This window comes from Lepidochelys kempii, chromosome 26 (genome assembly GCF_965140265.1).
Source record: "Lepidochelys kempii isolate rLepKem1 chromosome 26, rLepKem1.hap2, whole genome shotgun sequence".
Lineage (NCBI taxonomy): Eukaryota > Metazoa > Chordata > Testudines > Cheloniidae > Lepidochelys > Lepidochelys kempii.
The window spans coordinates 5,127,205-5,149,089 of record NC_133281.1 but is presented as its reverse complement, the minus strand read 5'-3'; the positions used below and the strand labels follow the sequence as shown (position 1 = coordinate 5,149,089).

Sequence of the window (21,885 nt, the reverse complement as noted above, 5' to 3'; positions counted from 1 at the left end):
TCTGGATTCCCCAAATGCAGCTCCGCCAGTTCCCCTCACTCTTGACCATTAGCGCACCACCTGTTATTCCAGTAATGGGGCCCCATTCCCCACCCCACTCCAATGTTTCCACTGCCCCATAATCCTGGCCTACAGACCCCACCCTCCTGCTATTCCTGCCTGCTCACCCTATGCAGCTGTACCAGTCCATCCAGATTTGCACAGTTGCCACACTTTGTACAGCCCCATGTAGGACATACTATGCAAATGGGCATATTCACCGATAGTTTGCATTTACTCTTTAACTTCTCCTTTAAAATATCATGAGGATTTCATGCTGATGAAAGGTATTGGGCAGATAAATAAACAGATAAACAGATAAATAAACAGATAAACAGCCCCCTTATGCATGTTCATTAGGACCCAGTGTTTAATTATACCATTACATGCTGTTTTTCCCCACATGAGTTATCAGGATTTGAACCCAGGGCCTTTAGTGCCACAGCATACACCTCAGCCATCTAAGACGAGCTGTTGCGCTAAGCAGGCTGTTATTCTCTACATGGACTAGCCCATACAGGGAGACACACTTCATCAGCGGGTTATAGTACTTTTTGTGAGGCAGCACTGGAATGCTGGGTGTCAGGCTTCCTAGCCCCGGGACCAGAGTGTGGCCTAGTGGTCGGTGACACCACAGCCAACCCACAAAGTGAATGACACTTGCTATGTCACGTTTGAGAGTGGCATGGCATTTTACAAGCTACGGAGGCAGGCACAACAGAGCTGCCAAATCTCATTGTGTGAGATGTGTGACGCATGGGACTTTTGGACTGGCTTCATCCTCCACTGTTCCAGACTCCAGGTTCTCCGGAGAGCTTACCAGTCCCATCAAAAGTGTGTGTCCGTTTTGTTGTATGGCTCAATGGCTGCCAGGGTTTAGACTGAGATCTGCCAAAGCTCATTTCACTTGTGAGTGCTAGAGATGTTGGAGTCCAGAGGTAGGTAACAAATGTGTTATTGCCTTGTCCCACCAACACCCGTTCCCCACCTCATCATGTAGCTCAGTTAAGTCACTGCAGTTGCAACATGCCATTGATATGCTAGATAGACTCAGGTCTGTTTCCACCTACATACAATCATAGAAGATTAGGATTGGAAGAGACCTCAGGAGGTCATCTGGTCCAACCCCTTGCTCAAAGCAGGACCAACCCCAACTAAATCATCCCAGTCAGGGCTTTGTCAAGCCGTGCCTTAAAAACCTCTAAGGATGGAGATTCCACCACCTCCCTAGGTAACCCATTCCAGTACTTCACCACCCGACTAGGGAAATAGTTTTTCCTAATATCCAACCTAGACCTCCCCCACTGCAACTTGAGACCATTGCTCCTTGTTCTGTCATCTGCCACCACTGAGAACAGCCTAGCTCCATCCTCTGTGGAACCCCACTTCAGGTAGTTGAAGGCTGTTATCAAATCCTCCCTCACTTTTCTCTTCTGCAGACTAAATAAGCCCAGTTCCCTCAGCCTTGCCTCATAAATCATGTGCCACAGACCCCTAATAATTTTTGTTGCCCTCCACTGGACTCTTTCCAATTTGTCCACATCCTTTCTATGGTGGGGGGCCCAAAACTGGGCACAATACTCCAGATATGGCATCACTAGTGCTGAATAGAGGGGAATAATCACTTCCCTCGATCTGCTGGCAATGCTCCTACCAATACAGCCCAATATGCCCTTAGCCTTCTTGTCTACAAGGGCACACTGTTGACTCATATCCAGCTTCTCATCCACTGTAACCCCCAGGTCCTTTTCTGTAGAACTGCTGCTTAGCCAGTCAGTCCCCAGCCTGTAGCAATGCATGGGATTCTTCCATCCTGAGTGCAGGACTCTGCACTTGTCCTTGTTGAACCTCATCAGATTTATTTTGGCCCAATCCTCCAATTTGTCTAGATCACTCTGGACTCTATCCCTACCCTCCAGGATATCTACCTCTCCCCCCAGCTTAGTGTCATCCACAAACTTGCTGAGGGTGCAATCCATCCCATTATCCAAATCATTAATGAAGATGTTGAACAAAATGGGCCCCAGGACCAACCCCTGGGGCACTCCACTTGATACCGGCTGCCAGCTAGACATTGAGCTGTTGATCAATACCCATTGAGCCCGATGATCTCGCCAGCTTTCTATTCACTTTATAGTCTGTTCATCCAGTCCATACTTCTTTAACTTGCTAGCCTTCCTGTACCCTGTGTCCTTAAGCCCCAATCCCTGTCTCCACTCCAAGTATAATTCCTTCCAGGTTTGTGAACTCCGAGTTCCTCAGCTCTTCTCAATTTCTCCTATTATCAGTACTGCCAACCCCAACCCCCGAGTCAGGGCCGCAATATAATGAAATAAGTTTAATATGCATAAGATTAACCCCCATACTCCCACAACTTTGGGGCTTTTTTTTTCTTTGCCTTCTAGTTTCTGAACCTTTAAGGAACACTTGGGTCATGTTTTTAAGCTTTTCTCTGTAACCAGGTGTGACAGATGCTGTAGATACATGGAATATTCAAAGACTACTACACTAACTTTATAAATGTTATATGTATCTTGATGGGCTGACTAGTGATTGTCACACCAGGAAGGTTGGAATCTTAGCTTTCGTTTCAAAAGAACTGAGATTCTCATGCAGTCACTTACATTAGATCCTGGGTTCTAAGTAAAACACAGACTATCATGAAACTCACAATCAAACCATATACCCTGGCAATGCTACCTAACTCTTCTACCCCCTTGCTCATTTGGTATTTCTTTTTCCTTTGCAATGAGCAATAGGGTCTCAGGGCGCAGAAGGTGGAGAGAGGAAAGATTAAGGTGTGTCGGGGGGAAGGGCAGCACCTTGAACTCAGTGGCTTTGAACCATGTGGTTGGCAGCTGATCTCTTCCAGCTTTCTGGCTCCTGTGCATTGTCCCTGTCTGGGGGAGCTGGAAACCTTTGCCTCTGGTGTGCTTTGCCCATGGTGCATCTAGGGCCGATGAGAATGCCTATGGGCGGGAAGAGAAGCCTAGTGAAGGGAGCAGGGATGCTGAAATTGGGGGATGAGGGTGAGTGTAGCAAGGGGCAGAGAGGGATGAAGGATGAGAAGGAAGTAGAGGAGGATGGGAGGTGATGGGGAAGGAAGATAGGGAGAGGGTGGAGGTGGAAGATCCTCTACCAGACGGTATTTTTAGTTCTGCTTTCCAATCACTCCCATCCCATCGCTCTCTCCTTTTCTCTGTCTTCCCTAAACGCTGCCGCCGCACCCCCGAGATGTCTCTCCTGCATGCAGACCTGGAGAGGAATCGGGGGCTCAACGGAAAAGACGTAATTGGTGCCACTTCCGTCAGCATTTGCCATATGCTCTGTGATGGCGCCGCAGGGGGGGAGCGGGGCTGGAGGCAGTGCACCTGAGCATTTATCTCTGCGCTGGGCACGGGGCCTAGTTGCCCCTTCCCCTGCCGACCCCCTTTGGAAGCTTTGCTTGCACCGTTGGGTAGAATTGCCCCAAGCTGCCACCTTGAAACAGGCTCGGGCCTCGTGTGCGTGTGTGTGAGAGACAGAGACGGGGAAGGAGGAGCTACTGTTGGACCAGCAGAACTGCTGCCAGCCCGATCTTCTGCATGGGAGAGCCACTTGGCAACCTCTGCACAGCAACGGGCTGGAGTGGGGAGGACTCCAGGGCCGTCCTGGGGGATCCGTGGGAAGTGTAAATGCTCGACACAGAGTCCCCTTGATCAGGGGTGGTGGTGCTGATGATGGAAACCATGCGTTTGGTGTTTGTTATTACTGCTTCAAGCCAAGGGGTGTGGGCAACACCCCGAGTTCCAGCACTGCTGCCCTCAACCCCCTTCCGTGGGCTCAGGGAGAGGGTGGGGTCCCTGCTGAAGATGAGAGTTCGTAAGACATATCCCCTCTGTGGTGGGATTTAGTGATAGTTGAGAAACGGGCTTGGGGCTGGGGGGGAGAAGGGGTTAAGGAGAGGAAAACACTTTGATCTGCAGGGGCTGTGTCAGAACTAATGAAGCAGAACCTCAAAGCAACAGGCCCCAGAGCAATGAGGTCTGGGCAGGAAGGAGGGCTGGAATTAGAAGCGGGAGAGAGGAGCAGGGAATTGGAAGAATAGGTGGATAGACAGCGTGTGTGAGAGAGAGAGAAGGTGCGAGGCCAGGAAGAAAGAAGCATATGAATGAGTGATGACAGCCTGACAGGAAGAGAAATAACTTGCCCACATTGTTTGATGCCAGCTCACTCCCACCCCCGGCCCTGGCATCCCACTGCCAGCTAGGGGCTCCTGGCTTTCTCTGCCATGGCATGCTTCTCAAAGTGGGATGTGTGCAACTAAAGCTTGAGGGCTTTTGCTTCTGCAGCTGCCTCGAAGCAAGCAGACCCCTTCCCGAGGAAGAGGCTGTCCGGCTGGTCCAACAGAGCCCCAGCAACTGTCTCCTCTCACAGTCTGCTGGTGTGAGAGTCTGGGCATGAGGTGGTACTGGCTGCCTCTCAGTCATTATCTAAGTCAGTTTCTGGCCCCGATCCCTGATGACCATGAAGCTTGATACAACCAGCTGGGAGCAACCCTAAAACACAGCAAGCAATATTTCTAGTGGTTAGAGCAGGGAATTGACTGTCAGGACTCCTGGGTTCTACTCCTTGCCTTGGGAAGGGATTATGGTCTAGTGATTAGCACAGTGGCCTGGGAGTCAGGACTCCTGGGTTCCATTCCCAGTCTAAGGAAGTAATGCTGTATAGTGATTGGATGTCACGTCCACCATGGCCTCTGAGCTGGGCTCTACCACCCGCTTGCTGTGTGGCCTCGGGCAAGCTGCAGCCCCTCTGTGTGCCTCAGTTTCCCCATCTATAAAATGGTGATTATGCTGACCTGTTTCATGAGGAGGGGGAGTTTGTGAGCGTTAATCCATTCCTATGTTTGTAAAGTGTTTTCAGATCCATGGGGAAGCACAGCATGTTCAGTATTTATTGTTGTGTGCCCTGTGAGTTGTCTGCATAGAAGCTGATAGGGCTTTGGGGATGTGGTTTCACTGTCTCTCTTCCTACTCGCAGGAAATGCCATTCAGGCCTTCGGCAATGGTACGGATGTCAACCTGTCCCCCAAAAACCCCTCACTGCCTGTCACCCTGCCACCTGAGACAGAAAAGAGCCCTGCGTTGCCAGATGACATCAATGACAGCAACACCATCTATGACACAAGTGTGATCACAACTTGCACCTCTGTTCAGGTAGGACCTCAGCTCCAGCCCCTGCTCCCTCTTTACAGAAGATGCATGTTAATTGGATGCATGGACCTACCTTGGCCAAAGCCTTCCACACATCGATGTGCCTGCCGGGGCTTAGCCTACAGCCTTGGAAAGTGAGGGTTGTCTATTGAAGGCTGCTGTTTGCAAGTGTACCTCTTGAGTTATTACAGCGCCAAATTCTCTGTTACCCAAAATCCTCTTGACCCCTGCCCAGTACTGTATTCTCTGTTACCCAGAATCTCCCTGGGCTCTGCCCACCCCGATACATGTCTATTACCCAGAATCCCCCAGGGCTCCTGAACAGTCCCAGTGCTGTGCTCACTGTTATGTGTATAAGATGGTTTGATTTCTTTTAGCCTTCTCTTGCTTGGGCTGGATATCTCATAGGCTAATGCTTTCCCATGCAGTGGCCCACTGGCTACCAGTTTTTGCCCAGGTTGGCTTTACACACAGGCTAGTCTTGAGCACTGGGAGCTGAAAGTGCCCCTCAGTCCATGGATATACGGCACGCATGTACGCTCCTTTGTGCATACACTGCTATGTAATCCTGCTGGTGATGGGCTGGGGAGGAGGTGGTTGGATCTGGATCAAGATTAAGGTTATGTCAGAGGCTGAATCAGGGCCAGTCCTCAGATTCCAGGGCACTGAAACCTTGGCAAGTGGTTCTGTTAAGATGTTGACCCCAAATAGCTAATCTCTTAGGACTATAGCTGATTTTGTGGGATTTACCTTCTGAGCTGCCCTCCTGAGATTTCAGCCATAATCAAACAGGAACCAGAACTGGAAAATAAGGTCCCTTCTGCTTTTGAATCGAATCCAGAAGCAACAACAAACCCAGATGGGCTGGTAAGGGTCTTAGAATTTAAACCTCAAACCACAGTTCACGGCTCCATCCTTGGCCTCCTCAAATTCCTCTGGCCCTGCAGACTTCCAGTTGCTTGGGAATTATTCTCATCCTGCAGCAGGAGCTGGCCACGCCCATTTGGCATTCTCCTTCACAGCTTTGCCTAGAGGAGTGATCTGTTTACACGGTGGTCACGGGGTGTGATTGCAGTTTGTGGAGACACACCTGGGCTAGCTTTAATCTAGCTGACTCGGGTACTGAGAGCAGTGAAATGGCAGCAGCATGTGCTTCAGCAGGGGCTACCCACCCAGGTGGACTTGTCCAACTTGGGTGCTGCTGCACTATTCAGGTACTTGAGCTCGCTAGTTTAAAGCCAGCTCGAGTAGGTCTACTCTGCCCAATGATTCTAGTATAGCTATACCTAGGACTGAAAGATGTGTTGTTAGCTAGCTCGAAACAATGCTTTCTAAAACTCTAGTGAAGACAAGGCAAGTTGCACTATAGCAAGGCTTTAACTCAGCTAGTTTAGCACGTGCTTTAGTACAATTTACCTCATCTGGTCTAGAGTTTTAGAAGGTGTTGGAATCGAGATAGCTAACTCAGTCCAATAACCTTCAATCCTAGTCTAGATGAAGCCTCAGACCCATATGGAAATTACTGCTCCCCTCATCCCTGCACCTGAAGCTGCATTGCTGAAGGCAGGGGAAGCATCAAGCTACCACACCTATTGGGGTGATGTACAGAGAGATAATGGAATCGCTCTGCAGGCCCCCCGTCTTTTAATGTTTATCAGATGGTAATGCCCAGAGGCCCTGATCTGCTCTAGGAAGTGTACAAACACATAGAAAGACACAGTCCCTGCCCCAAAGAGCTAGCTAGATAGACGGGCATCTCCTACTCACAGTCCCAACTGGAGGATGATTCTCCATCCACCTCTGCAGAAACAAAGTAAGTCTCGTCTTCTCCTTCAGGCTGTCGAGCACATGTGAAGGCAGCAATGTCACCCTTGGGCAGCCTCTAATTAGATCCGGCATGCTTGAGTAATTACATCTTATGTTTTCTAGTTACCAATCTGTGAGACAATCAGCAGCTCAATTTCATGCTAGAATTGCGGCACATCAGGGCCCCGCCGCTGCCTTGGTGGGCACTCGGTTCAGTTTTCATTGTGAGACACGCTTGGCAGAATTGTTCTCCTTCTAAGTGGGAAGAAAGGGAAAAACAACGCTGTTATCAGCGTTACTGCATCTTCTGCTCCATTTGCCACCCGATGACGGAAGGGCTGGTGGTGGTGCTGTGGCGGTATATTGCTCGAGTCAATTACTAGTGGACTAGTTTTGCTTGTAGTAAACCCAGTGAACTCCACTAGGTCAGACCCTGAGCTCAGTTGCTACTCAAGGAGAACTCAGTGGGAAGAGAGCTGGGTAAAATATTTTCGCCATAACTCTTGTTCAGTGAGGAATGCAGATTTGGTTGGGAATTGGAGTCAGATCCAACCAAGTTTTTGGTTGAAAAACACCTTAAAAAATCGGAAAAAATCAAAATGTTTCATTTTGACATTTTATGAAACAAAATGTTTCGATTTTTTTTGGGGGGTGGGGTGTGTTAAGAACAACTTTGTGCTTTGAAATGTCCTGTAATTTTATTGGAAAAAGCCTCCAGATATTTCAAAATGGTCCAGAACCCCAAACATTGTGATTTTGTCAAGACAAAACATTTAATTCGACCTGACATTTATTTATTTCTTTTTGGTTTTCGACATGCTGACATTTTTTTTAAAAAAAGTCATTTTCGGTTTGCCCTGGAACAATTTTTCCCTGATTTTTTCAGAATTGCCAGAGAACCAAAACACCCATTATTAGCTCAACTCTAATAGGAGTGATACCTGAGTAACACACAGGGCCTGATTCTGATTCTCTATACAATGAGGAGGGTTGTGTTCTCTACTTGTGAAAACAGGCACAGCTCCATTGGCTTTAGCCAAGCTGCCCCAAATATACCAACAGAGGACTTGGCCTGTGTTACTCCACTGATTTCAGTGGTGTGACACTGGATTTACTCAAAAATCAGGCTCAGTCGCTCCTTTGTAAATCAGGAATAACTCCATGAAAGTCAGTGGAGTTGCTCCTGATGTACACTTGTGTGAGATCAGAATCTGACCCCGAGTGAGCACTGATCCACTGGGTACATCAGGAATAGTGTAAATCAGGAGTATCTCCATTAATGTCATTAGGCCTAATTCTCCTATCAGGCCAGCTAGTTTTTGCCGCCCCAAGCAGTGAAAAAAACTGCCGTGGACAGCAAAAGGGAGAAGCTGCCGCCAAATTGCCGCAGCGGCGGAAACACTGCTGCTCCTTTCTAACCGGTGCCCCACGCACCTGCTTGGAACGCTGGGGCCTGGAGCCGGCCCGGTCTCCTATTATGTGCACTGGTGTGACTCCATTGACCTCACCAGAGCTACTGCAGATTTACACTAATGCAAGTGAGAGAAGAACTAAGCCCAGTGCAGTGACACCAACATTGACCTTAGTGGGGTTACTCACATTTACACCAGGGCCGCTGAGAAGAGAACTATGCACTTAGCTTTTCAGTTTGTACCCCTTTGTCAAGAATTAAGGGTGTGCTCTGTCGGTGAGAGCCAGGGGACTAGAAAACACTCCTGGGATTCACGTCTCGGTCTGCTTCTGACTCACTATCTGACGTTGGGCAAGAAAATGAAAAGAAAAAGTTAGCTTGTATTTTTTGAACTTCCGTAAATGTTTTTCTTGGAAGAGCAGCAATAGCCCCATGTGTGTGTCCACGTGTGTATTTGTGTGTGTGCGTGCCCTTGACCGTTGTGCATCTGTGGCCTCCCCAGGTGCACTGTGGGCTCTGAAGTGTGAATGAAAATCCCGTGCCCCAGCAACTCTCTCAGACACTGTAAATCTCACTTTCCTGAGTCTACCCATTTCCCCTTTAACTGTTGGAACCGCAAAAGGATGAAAGGAAGAGATAAGTCTAATGGCCCCATCTCACTTCACAGAGAGAGACTTCAGTGCTTTTATGGCCATCTCCGGCACTAAAAGCCCTATTGCAGCGAGACTGGGAGAGCCTCTTGTTAGTGCTTTTGTTCTTGAACTGTACCTGCTCCTTTCAGAGACTTATTCCCCTCCCTCAGCTTACCTTTCTCAGCTCTCTCTCACAAGGGTTTCATGGGAGAGCATGGCTTGGGTATGACTGGCCAGTCCGCTGGCTTAGAACCAGTGGTTGGAATGGGGCAAAACCCACAGCCCCTTTCAGACTGACACACACTGAAAGGATATTTAGGCTCGTGTACACTCCGGAGTAGCCCTGATGGCCCGAAGTCGGAGTAGCTGCCCCGCTGCCAAACCCAAATGCAGCACAAGCAGCGGCTGTGGCCCCTCGGCACTTGTGCTCCAGTTTTTAGCTCAGCCCTCAGAAGCCCTGGAAACTTGTAAGTGAAATCACCTCCAGCTAGCTCAGTTCATGCAAACCCCAGCTTGCCCTTGTCTATGCTTGTGCTGGCCCATATGGCTGTTACTGGTGGGAGACAAGTCACAAAATTGTCTGTAGGGGCAACCCACCTGATAGAGGTTTCAGAGTAACAGCCGTGTTAGTCTGTATTCGCAAAAAGAAAAGGAGGACTTGTGGCACCTTAGAGACTAACCAATTTATTTGAGCATAAGCTTTCGTGAGCTACAGCTCACTTCATCGGATGCATACTGTGGAAACTGCAGAAGACATTATATACACAGAGACCATGAAACAATACCTCCTCCCACCCCACTCTCCTGCTGGTAATAGCTTATCTAAAGTGATCACTCTCCTTACAATGTGTATGATAATCAAGTTGGGCCATTTCCAGCACAAATCCAGGTTTTCTCACCCTCTGCCCCCCCCCCACACACAAACTCACTCTCCTGCTGCTAATAGCCCATCCAAAGTGACCACTCTCTTTACAATGTGTATGATAATCAAGGTGGGCCATTTCCAGCACAAATCCAGGTTTTCTCACCCCCCCCCCCCAACCACATACACACAAACTCACTCTCCTGCTGGTAATAGCTTATCCAAAGTGACCACTCTCCCTACAATGACAGGTTTCAGAGTAACAGCCGTGTTAGTCTGTATTCGCAAAAAGAAAAGGAGTACTTGTGGCACCTTAGAGACTAACCAATTTATTTGAGCATGAGCTTTCGTGAGCTACAGTAGCTCACGAAAGCTCATGCTCAAATAAATTGGTTAGTCTCTAAGGTGCCACAAGTACTCCTTTTCTTTCTCCCTACAATGTGCATGATAATCAAGGTGGGCCATTTCCAGCACAAATCCAGGTCTTCTCATCCCCCCCACCCCCACACACAAACTCACTCTCCTGCTGGTAATAGCTCATCCAAACTGACCACTCTCCTTACAATGTGTATGATAATCAAGGTGGGCCATTTCCAGCATAAATCCAAGTTTAACCAGAACGTCTGGGGGGAGGGGGGGATAGGAAAAAACAAGGGGAAATAGGCTACCTTGCATAATGACTTAGCCACTCCCAGTCTCTATTTAAGCCTAAATTAATAGTATCCAATTTGCAAATGAATTCCAATTCAGCAGTTTCTCGCTGGAGTCTGGATTTGAAGTTTTTTTGTTGTAAAATAGCGACCTTCATTTCTGTAATTGTGTGACCAGAGAGATTGAAGTGTTCTCCGACTGGTTTATGAATGTTATAATTCTTGACATCTGATTTGTGTCCATTTATTCTTTTACATAGAGACTGTCCAGTTTGACCAATGTACACGGCAGAGGGGCATTGCTGGCACATGATGGCATATATCACATTGGTGGATGTGCAGGTGAACGAGCCTCTGATAGTGTGGCTGATGTTATTAGGCCCTGTGATGGTGTCCCCTGAATAGATATGTGGGCACAGTTGGCAACGGGCTTTGTTGCAAGGATAGGTTCCTGGGTTAGTGGTTCTGTTGTGTGGTATGTGGTTGTTGGTGAGTATTTGCTTCAGGTTGGGGGGCTGTCTGTAGGCAAGGACTGGCCTGTCTCCCAAGATTTGTGAGAGTGTTGGGTCATCCTTCAGGATAGGTTGTAGATCCTTAATAATGCGTTGGAGGGGTTTTAGTTGGGGGCTGAAGGTGACGGCTAGTGGCGTTCTGTTATTTTCTTTGTTAGACCTGTCCTGTAGCAAGTGACTTCTGGGAACTCTTCTGGCTCTATCAATCTGTTTCTTCACTTCCGCAGGTGGGTATTGTAGTTGTAAGAATGCTTGATAGAGATCTTGTAGGTGTTTGTCTCTGTCTGAGGGGTTGGAGCAAATGTGGTTGTATCGCAGAGCTTGGCTGTAGACGATGGATCATGTGGTGTGGTCAGGGTGAAAGCTGGAGACATGTAGGTAGGAATAGCGGTCAGTAGGTTTCCAGTATAGGGTGGTGTTTATGTGACCATTGTTTATTAGCACTGTAGTGTCCAGGAAGTGGATCTCTTGTGTGGACTGGACCAGGCTGAGGTTGATGGTGGGATGGAAATTGTTGAAATCATGGTGGAATTCCTCAAGGGCTTCTTTTCCATGGGTCCAGATGATGAAGATGTCATCAATATAGTGCAAGTAGAGTAGGGGCGTTAGAGGACGAGAGCTGAGGAAGCGTTGTTCTAAGTCAGCCATAAAAATGTTGGCATACTGTGGGGCCATGCGGGTACCCATAGCAGTGCCGCTGATCTGAAGGTATACATTGTCCCCAAATGTAAACTAGTTATGGGTAAGGACAAAGTCACAAAGTTCTGCCACCAGGTTAGCCGTGACATTATCGGGGATACTACAGGACAGGCCTAACAAAGAAAATAACAGAACGCCACTAGCCGTCACCTTCAGCCCCCAACTAAAACCCCTCCAACGCATTATTAAGGATCTACAACCTATCCTGAAGGATGACCCAACACTCTCACAAATCTTGGGAGACAGGCCAGTCCTTGCCTACAGACAGCCCCCCAACCTGAAGCAAATACTCACCAACAACCACATACCACACAACAGAACCACTAACCCAGGAACCTATCCTTGCAACAAAGCCTGTTGCCAACTGTGCCCACATATCTATTCAGGGGACACCATCACAGGGCCTAATAACATCAGCCACACTATCAGAGGCTCGTTCACCTGCACATCCACCAATGTGATATATGCCATCATGTGCCAGCAATGCCCCTCTGCCGTGTACATTGGTCAAACTGGACAGTCTCTACGTAAAAGAATAAATGGACACAAATCAGATGTCAAGAATTATAACATTCATAAACCAGTCGGAGAACACTTCAATCTCTCTGGTCACGCAATTACAGAAATGAAGGTCGCTATCTTACAACAAAAAACTTCAAATCCAGACTCCAGCGAGAAACTGCTGAATTGGAATTCATTTGCAAATTGGATACTATTAATTTAGGCTTAAATAGAGACTGGGAGTGGCTAAGTCATTATGCAAGGTAGCCTATTTCCCCTTGTTTTTTCCTATTCCCCCCCACCCCCCCCAATGTTCTAATTAAACTTGGATTTATGCTGGAAATGGCCCACCTTGATTATCATACACATTGTAAGGAGAGTGGTCAGTTTGGATGAGCTATTACCAGCAGGAGAGTGAGTTTGTGTGTGTATGGGGGTGGGAGGGTGAGAAAACCTGGATTTGTGCTGGAAATGGCCCACCTTGATTATCATGCACATTGTAGGGAAAGTGGTCACTTTGGATAAGCTATTACCAGCAGGAGAGTGAGTTTGTGTGTATGTGGTTTGGGGAGGGGTGAGAAAACCTGGATTTGTGCTGGAAATGGCCCACCTTGATTATCATACACATTGTAAAGAGAGTGGTCACTTTGGATAAGCTATTACCAGCAGGAGAGTGGGGTGGGAGGAGGTATTGTTTCATGGTCTCTGTGTATATATAATGTCTTCTGCAGTTTCCACAGTATGCATCCGATGAAGTGAGCTATAGCTCACGAAAGCTCATGCTCAAATAAATTGGTTAGTCTCTAAGGTGCCACAAGTACTCCTTTTCTTTCCACCTGATACAGACTCTGAACTCTTCTGAGGACTGTTTCCACATCCCCACGGTCCCTCCGCTGCAGCACGCAACAAGCGCCATTTGCTGCCTAAGCTACATTGAACTGCTTCTGCTCCCTGGCTGGATTCTGATGTGGGGCTTGTCTTCCCTAGAAATGTAGGTGATGTTAGAACACAGCCATCAGGAGTCCCGTTAACCAACACAATGTTAAAAATCACATCTTGTGTCACGGTCCACAGGGGCCTCCGTGTTTAATACCATGCCAGGGGTTGAGCCTATATATAGATCCAAAAGGGTTTGCCTACAACGCAATGCTCAAAGCAACAGTCCCAGCAAAGTCGTGTTTGACAGCATGTCAGTTAACATAACTCGTCAAGGATGTGTTCTAACACAACCTGGCATTCCAGTGAAGGCAAGCTTTCCAGGTTTGTCTTCACAGCAGGGTTAGCGTGAGTTATTGACACTTGAGTTAACGCCTCTCGCGTGCGAGTGGTCGCACAGCAAACAACGCTCGAGTTGCACAGAGTCGCCGTATCCCCACTGCATCTGCCGTGCTTGACCTCCGGCCCCTACCCAACAAGCCAGCTAGCCTCAGTTGAAAGCACTACTTATCTTAAGCTAGAGATGCGTGTGTGTGGAAGGAAATTGGTTTAGGGGAAACACTTGAGTTATACCTCAAGATAACACTGCTGGGAAGACAGGGCCTTAGATAACAAGCCCATCCTGATGCAGATTCAGAATTTCCTCTCAAAGGTTATGTCTACACTGCAATTAGACCCACGGCTGGCCTGTGCCAGCTGACTCGGGCTTGCAGGGCTTGGTGTGGGGGTCTGTTTAATTGAGGTGTAGATGATTCAGCGTGGGCTGCAGCTGAGCTCTGTGACCCTCCCACCTTGCAGGGTCCTAGAGCCCGAGCCCCATCCCGAGCCTGGACATCTACACTGCAATTAAACAGACCCATAGCCTGAGTCTTGCAAACCTGTCAGCTGGCACAGGCCAGGCACAGGTTTTTAATTGCAGTGTGGACGTATCCTGCATGTGAAATTTTACATTGTGAGTGTTTGTGCCGTGAGTTCCTCAGAGCAGGGACTGTCTCTTGCTATATGTTTGTATGGCACTGAACGCAGTGGGGCCGCCAACCTGGGTGGGGCCTGCGAGCAGTATTGCCATATAAAAATAAGAATGATATCTGGATTCATCTGCTGGAAGACTTTCAGACAAGGAACACAAGAGATGTGAATGTAGTCAATCGGAGTTTGCAGAAGTTGAATGGATATTTGCAGATTTATTTTGTTTGCACTATCTGCCCAGATCTAGGCAGGAGTCCAGCAGAGAGGCTAAGCAGCCCAGGGAGTGAGGGATGAGAATTTTCTTTCTTCTCTCCTTCTCAAAGCTTTTCTGGCAGCCCCAGCGTACGCAGAGCACACCGAGAGACTTAATGTTTCAATACCAGACACACACTCTGAACTGCCTTCAAATGCCCCATGCAAATGTGGAAGCCTGGTAATTGCAGGCCTGTGATCAGAATAAAAACAGTTTGGGATGCCCTTGCAGGCCGGCTCTGCAAGGACAGTGGAAAATGACAAAAGTTCAGCTCCCATGAAATTGGGCTTAGTGTGCTCCGGAGGGAGAGCGTGTTTGAGCAGGGCTGGTGGAATGAGTCAGGCCTTTAGAACCGAGGGCACGGAACAGCCAGCACATTCCTTTCTTACCAGCTAAAGGGAATGATTTGTCTCATCCACAACGTAACACCGGAGGTAGATCTTACTGCTTTTTTTGGAGATTAAAGAGAAGTGACAGGAAGGAGGAAGCCTGGTCTGGAATTGCCCGACAAAGATGCTTCCTTGCACCCCCTTTAGTCTGTCGCAGACTGTGAGGAGTGACCAGTGATGTTCCATGGCTGTTACGGGTGTTAATCTCTGACCAAGCACAGTCTGTCCACGATGCAGCATGGATGGCCTATTACTTAAAGCAAGTGCCTGGGAGTCAGGACTCCTGGGTTCTGTTCCCAGCTCCGTGAAGGAATGTAATATAGTGGCTAGAGAAGGTGGCTGGGAGTTAGGGCTCCTGCGCTCTGTTCCCCTCTGCCACAAACTTCATGTGTGATCCTGGGCAAGTCACTTTAGCTCTTTCTGCCTCTGTTTCCCCATCTATAAAATGGGGGTAATGATAGTTGGCTACCAGGTCTGATTTCAGGTTGCATGAAACCCTAAGACATTTGGCAAGACCTCCTGGCTTGTTCTCTCTCCTCCACAGGAACATGGACCGAAGCTAAACAAATCCAAAGAGCACAGTCTCTGCTTCTCGGAGGTATGTGTCAGGGGCATCTCCTGGGAAGAGAGAAAGGGGCAGGCTGGAGAGCATGGAAGTGTGAGCATAGGGGTGCTTTGTGCCATGCATACATGCCAATAGAGGCAAGAGATGGAGCCAGATTCAGTTACAAATGAGGCTCAGCATATCTACTGGGACTGTAAGGTTTCTCTAAGCTGAGCTGGTCTTCAACTGCTGTATCTACAGGGCTACCCTTTAAGGAATTAAAGAAAAAAGCCAGGCTTTTAAAATCCCATGAGCCTGTTCCTACTCCGTTTCCACATCTCAGTGGTACTGTATGTGTGTATCCCTAACACCTACTCACCCCTGTTGTGTTTTGCTGGCTCTAGAATATGTGCTAACCCTAATTACGGCCCGATTCTGCAATGTTCTATGTGTTCAATCTTAAGTGTTCCTATAGGGCTCCAGCCTGAGCCTGAGTGTCTACGCTGCAATTTTACAGCCTGCGAGCCCAAGTCAGCTGACCCAGGCCAGCCACTGGTGCTTATTTGCTGTGTAGACCTATCTATAGCCCCTGTCACCTTGGAATCTAGGCGTTGTCCAGGCAATGAAGCAATGGGAAGTTGAAGGGGCCAATCATCTTGCCAGAGAGTGCTTAGCATCTTAGGCCTTGTCTCCACGAGAGAACGGAACCATTTCTATTCAGCTGGATTAAGCACAAACCGTTTAGTATGTCCACATTAGCCAGGCTGAATCGGTTTAAGGACCCCTTGAAGGTTTGCTTCTCATCCGCACTAAAGCAATTCATTTGCAATGCCCTCTGGGTATCTCTCCCACAGTACTCAGCTCAGCTTCCATATGCAGTGCATTCTGGGAGATTTCACAAGGCCACTGGTGCACCGTAGGATAGTGGGAGGCATAGCATTACTGTTCAGCTAGGTGTGTTCATACTGGCACCATAACGACTGAGACTCAAAGTGTTCTGTTTACATCTGCTGTAGCAGAGTTGGCTTGGCACAGCTGTGACCCGGCAGCTTTGTGAGGAGCTGGTTGACATGATGTTTTTTTTCTTCAGCTCTTGAAATGTTGACGACATTTTTAAATACCTAAAAAGGGGAGATTTTGGATGAAATTTTCACACACAAAAAATTCACCTGTTTTTTTAACAAATGACAGAGCAGGCTTGACATTTTCAAAAAAAAATCAAAATTTTGAAATGAAAAATTCAGTTTTGAAAATAATCAAAAATGTGGAAAAAAAATTCCGATATCTGAGAAAAATGCAAGCTCTTTGATTTCTTTAAATCCCTTCCCAAATTCAGAAGGAAAACAAAAGCTGTTTCCCAAAGATCCCCACCCTACCCTAGTAGCCAACCAGATCTGGCTAGAGTTGGTAGCATGATTTTTCAACGCTGAGGGAAAAAGCCACTGAAACAAGCTACCAAGGGAAGTGGTAGATTACCCATCTCTTGATGTCTTCAAGTCAATATTGGATCCCTTGCTGGAAGATATGCTGTAGACAGACACAAGTTACTGGGCACAGTACAGAGATAACTGGCTGTTATTCTCTGGCCTGAGTTATGCAGGAGTCAAACTAGAAGATGTATTGGTCCCTCCTGGTCTTAAAATCTATGAGCAGGTAGAAACAGTGTTTATTACAGCAGATACATTATTCCAAGATAAGATCAGATGCTTTCCCTTATGCAAACACAGAGCTCTGCCACTGTACTAAACTCCTGTTTTCCATTCCTCTGCTCACAGACACTGCTGACCACAGACATTATGCCAGACCAGAAGACTTTTGTGGACCAGAAGGCATCTGGCAGCCGACATTCAGCCAGGGGTATCCTCTCTGGTCTCCCATTCCTTCTTGTGAAACTGGCGTTATAAAGGAGAGAGGAACCGCATTGTGAAGGAAATACCAACTAAACCCACACTCGCGCGCACACACACCCAAAAACTCTTGCAAGAATTCTCTCTCTCTCAACTTGTTTTCTCCCAGGGTTTCTGCTTTTGAGAAATTAAATAAAAGAGAATCCTTGTGTCAGACACTTAATGTGCAAGAATAGAGTTAACGCCGGCCCTGGGAGCACCGACCTCTGCGTGGACATGCATCCCAGCGGATGAACTTTGATCATTTTCTTTTATAGGTACTTATGTTTTTTTTCCTTTCTGAAGCAAGAGCCTGAGACTCACAACAAACTTACACGTGTGCACACACAAACAATGGATCCAAAGCTGTGAACAGAACTAGGGGGAACAGGCAGTGACCTACTGAAGCTTTGGTGAAGGCCAAGGGACAGAGAATGACCTGCCACTTCCTGGATGGACTCTGGCAGTGCCAGGATCACTATAGCTGTTTGCAGGAGGCTGGTGGGAGGATGGAGCGAAGGACAGAAACTTTTTTTCCTTCCCATGTTCAGTTTCTCTTTGCTGCTTGAGAATTCTGTATGTTTAATTCCCACCCCAGATGAAGTCTGGTATTCTGTATCCTGGGAAATCCACATGCTAGTGTTTTACGTCCCCCCACTCAAACCACGGTGGGGAAGGTGTGTGTGTGGGGGAACAATGAACGTTTCACATGCGGACCCCAATCTCCCCTTTGAGGCTGCATCCCTGACTGGATGGGCAAACACTGGATCAGGATGCAGGCTGCTCGGAACCCCGGGGATTCTTTTGCCAGTTCCAAGGTGGGGTGGGCGTCTCTTTAAATCTTTTCCTTTCCTGGGATTGGTGAAAATTTTAAAATCAAAGACAAAAACCTCCACCGTTAAAAGGTTGTCTCGATGTTTCCAAATTGCTCTTTCGATGGGGATCTTTTCCTTTATCCTGTTGGGTTTGGGTTGGACAGGAGAGGCCATCCATGGATGGGGGGGGGCCTCTGTATGTTATTCTCTTTCCGTTTTCTTTTGTTTTATATATACATATATAGTGTATGTATATAGAGACCACCTATATCAACATATATGTATGTATATACATAACCATATACATATACTGTGTGGCTTTTTTTTGTAATTCCTTTCTTTCCTTTTTTTAAAATGATCAACCAACAACAACAACAAAATGTATTATTGTAAAATTTATTTTTTTTAATAATGTCTATAATGGAAAAAATAAAATAAAACCAAGAACAAAAACAAAACCTTAATTCTCCCAGCCACTGATAGGGCTTTGGGAACAGGAGAGCGACCAATAAGTTTAACCAATGGCTAAAATAAACATCATAGGAAGCAAATGGCGTCCTGTTTAGTTCAAAGCGCCTGGTCCCTGCTGCTCTGTTGATGTCCTCGTGCTGGCATGGACAGTGCCCCCGCCAAGTGCAGCAGCAGTCAAAGTGTGTGGCTTCTAAACGGTCATTTTTGACCCAGTCCATGGAAACTGGGGAAGCAGAGGGATGACTGGGCTGGGAGAAGGCATTTGTCCACACTGGGTAGTCAGGTATCTTATGTTCCATGTGAGATCAGGTAATCTCTCTATTTTAGGTACTTATATGGCCCCATTACCACAGTGTCTGTGCACCTCACAGAGTCTATGCATTTATTCTCACCACACCCCTATAAGGCCGGGCACTGCTGTTGTCCCTGGGAACTGAGGCCCAGAGAGGCTAAGGGGGAGATTTTCAAACACATCTAAGTGACTCAGGAGTCTGTCTCATGTTCAAACCTGACTGAGGTACCGAGAGCCTTAGTTCTATTGGCTTTCAATGTGGTTAGGCTCCAAAGTGCCCGAGTCCCTTCTGCAAATGAGACATGGGCTCCTAAGGCTGTTAGGTACCTAGGGCCAGATTTTTAAAGAGATCTAGGCCTTGAATGAAGCAGCTAGGCGCCTCATGGGATTTTCAAAGGTGCCCAACTCCCACTGAGTAGGTGCTAGCTGCATCCATAGGCACCTAAACACCTTTAAAAATCTGGCCCCCAGTGACTTCGTCAGGTTATCTGTGACAGAGCAGGGAAGTGAATCCAGGTCTCCTGAGTCCTGTCGCCTAAATGCTGCCCCATCCTTTCCTATAACCTTCAGCTATACTGGCCCATCCATTCTGGAATCTCACCCCACTCCTCGAGGTTCCCCATCAGGATTCGTTGTTTGGAGGGGTCTGGGCTTTCCTTGTGGACCTCCCCTGTAGAACTACTCCTGCACAATTGGCTTGTATATCCGTCAAGCTCCTCTCCCTGCATCTCTTTGTGTTTACTGTTTAGAGATGCTTCTCAATGCCTGTGTGAGTAGCTTCAGGTGTTTCCCACTGGGGATGATGAGCTACTCGCACACCTGCCTACTTATTTGCTGTACATGAAGGATCCCTAGCGTGCTCTGGAAACAACACCTTTTACTAATGGCATTAACATTACCCTCAGCAGTGCCTGTCTTAGGGAGAGAGCTCGGTGCCTGCTCTCTTCAACTGCTGGGCTTGACTCAGTGGAGCTGTGTGATACAGATTCGGCAGAATGAAGCATGGTTTGGGGCTTGCGTAACACAGTTGATCAGATCTGAGGTTTTTTCCAAAGCCAGATCTGTGCCCTGTTTATCAGATTCCCTTGGAGTTTGCAGGGTGAGGCAAGACTGAACCTCCTTCTGCTTTGGGCCTCCCCCTGCTACCTTACAGCTCTGAGAGAGAAGGCTCCCTGCAGAATGAGAGAGTTGCATTATGGGAGGAAGAGCCCTGCTATGGCCATGTGTGCTCTTTACTCCGCAGAAGTGGGCCCCCTTCACTGGAGGGGAAATAGCTCCTTCCTTATGAAACACAGAACTGTGTGATTCAATGGAGTGGGGCAGAAAATCACAGAAATCTTCCCCGAATCCTGCCACACACATGCAAGCCCCCACCCTCGGCACGGACACATTCGACAAAGGCCCTCAAAGAGGAGAATCCCCAAGGTTGTCCCCAAGGCTACTTGAAATTTGCCAGGGGAGGAGTTTTGTGAAGAGCGGTGAAATAAGCCCTCTCAGAGCCTGCACTGAACACCAGATGCCCTGTTGTTTAGCCACAAGTCCTCAGCCTCCTGCAGGAATTGGAGTCCTGCACAATCACAATTCTACAGTCTTCTTTTCATCACCATGTTGTACATCCTCTGAGACCAATTTGGGCTGCACTCCTGCTTTCCATAACTCCTTATGGGCCAAGGGAGGCTCAACTGATCAAGCTTTCTTGTAAGCAAAGTTGCCGTTAAGACAGGGGATCTCTTGTACACATAGATGGGACTGGACACTGGATGGATGGGGTGGAGTGGTGCTCTGAGGTGGTACTGAGATTCTCTTTCTCAGGTGCTTTGCTGGCTGATTCTAGCTCACAGGCTCAGAGTCCAACTGATCACCAGATTCAGGGTCAGGAAGGAATTTCACCGCAGGTCAGCTTGTCGGTGGCCTTGGAGTTTTTTTGTCTTGCTCTGCAGTGTGGGCTGGTGTTCGCCTGCAGGGATCATCTGGGTATAGCTCACTAAAGTAATTCACCGCCATTGCAGAGGCATGCACCTTGGTCCCTCTAGTTCTCTGCATGTGGCACACTACAGTTTATTCTTTTGAGGACTGTAATACTTCGTCTAATTCTGGCTGTTGGGCTTGGTGTAGCGATGGTGTTTAGTGGCTTGATAGACAGTCAGAGTAGGTGATCCGGTGGTCCCGTCTGGCCTTAAACCCTAGGACTCTGTGACAAGGAGCAAATGGCTGCTCTCAGCTCTGTGCTCAGAGCTCCCATTGCAGGAGTGGGAGGTGAAATTCATTCTGGGGTATAGGACCAGCATCACGCTACGAAGTGGGACTTTGCTGATGCCCGGGCTTTGCACTGGCCCTCCGCACAGGGTGAATTTCACCCCTTACAATGCCTTGAGCACCTGCATTGCAAGTTGACTTCAAGGGACATTGCAGCTGCTCAGCATCAGTTCCTCAACACCGAATGCTGGGTTTAATGCTCTGCATGGAATGAAGCCAGGTGGCAGGATCCTCTTGTGAACAGTAACCATCAAGCACTGCACGGCCCCTCCTCCGAGAAACAAAAAGTGAAACTGTTCATTTCTTGGGTGCCAGTACCAATGTTACAGATCAGGGCTCCCCTGTGCTGGGAGATGCACATACACATGGTATCCCTGCACTACAGCAGGGAGGTGTAATTCCCAGCTCGGGTACATGGCGACATGCCAACTCAGCCGCCTGGCCACGTTGGCACAGATGGCAGCTCAAGCAAGCTGCCAGAGTAAAAGCCCATCTGGAATCCTAGGTATGTACTCCAGTAGATGGCCTGAGCAGCCACTGCCAGGTTGCTATTGTTAGCATGCTAACCTGAGCAGAGCTAAAGCATGTGCATCTACCCAAACTAGGAATTACACCTCCAGCTGCAGCATAGATGCACCCCTATAGTGAGAGAAAGCACTGCCTGCCCCCAAAGCACTTACAGTCTAAATAAACAGAACAAAGTGTGTGTGTGTGGGGGGGGCGGGGAATAAAACGACTCACCCAAGGTCATGCAACAAGCCAGTGGC

At 48.0% G+C, this 21,885-nt stretch overlaps 1 protein-coding gene across 3 annotated transcripts in view; it reads left to right on the top strand.

Annotated features, from left to right (window-relative positions):
- Nucleotides 1-18,650, top strand: part of GFRA2 (GDNF family receptor alpha 2) — a 98,002-nt gene extending 79,352 nt beyond the window's left edge. For 2 of the 3 annotated variants that reach the window (XM_073325055.1, XM_073325052.1), the window contains 3 exons: nt 5,062-5,237; nt 15,399-15,452; nt 17,174-18,650. In XM_073325055.1, the coding sequence (XP_073181156.1) occupies nt 5,062-5,237; nt 15,399-15,452; nt 17,174-17,302 (359 nt within the window). In that variant the 3' untranslated portion in view covers nt 17,303-18,650. The remainder of the gene's footprint in view (nt 1-5,061; nt 5,238-15,398; nt 15,453-17,173) is intronic. The other variant, XM_073325054.1, reaches the window with a different exon arrangement.
- The last annotated feature ends 3,235 nt before the right edge of the window (nt 18,651-21,885 follow it).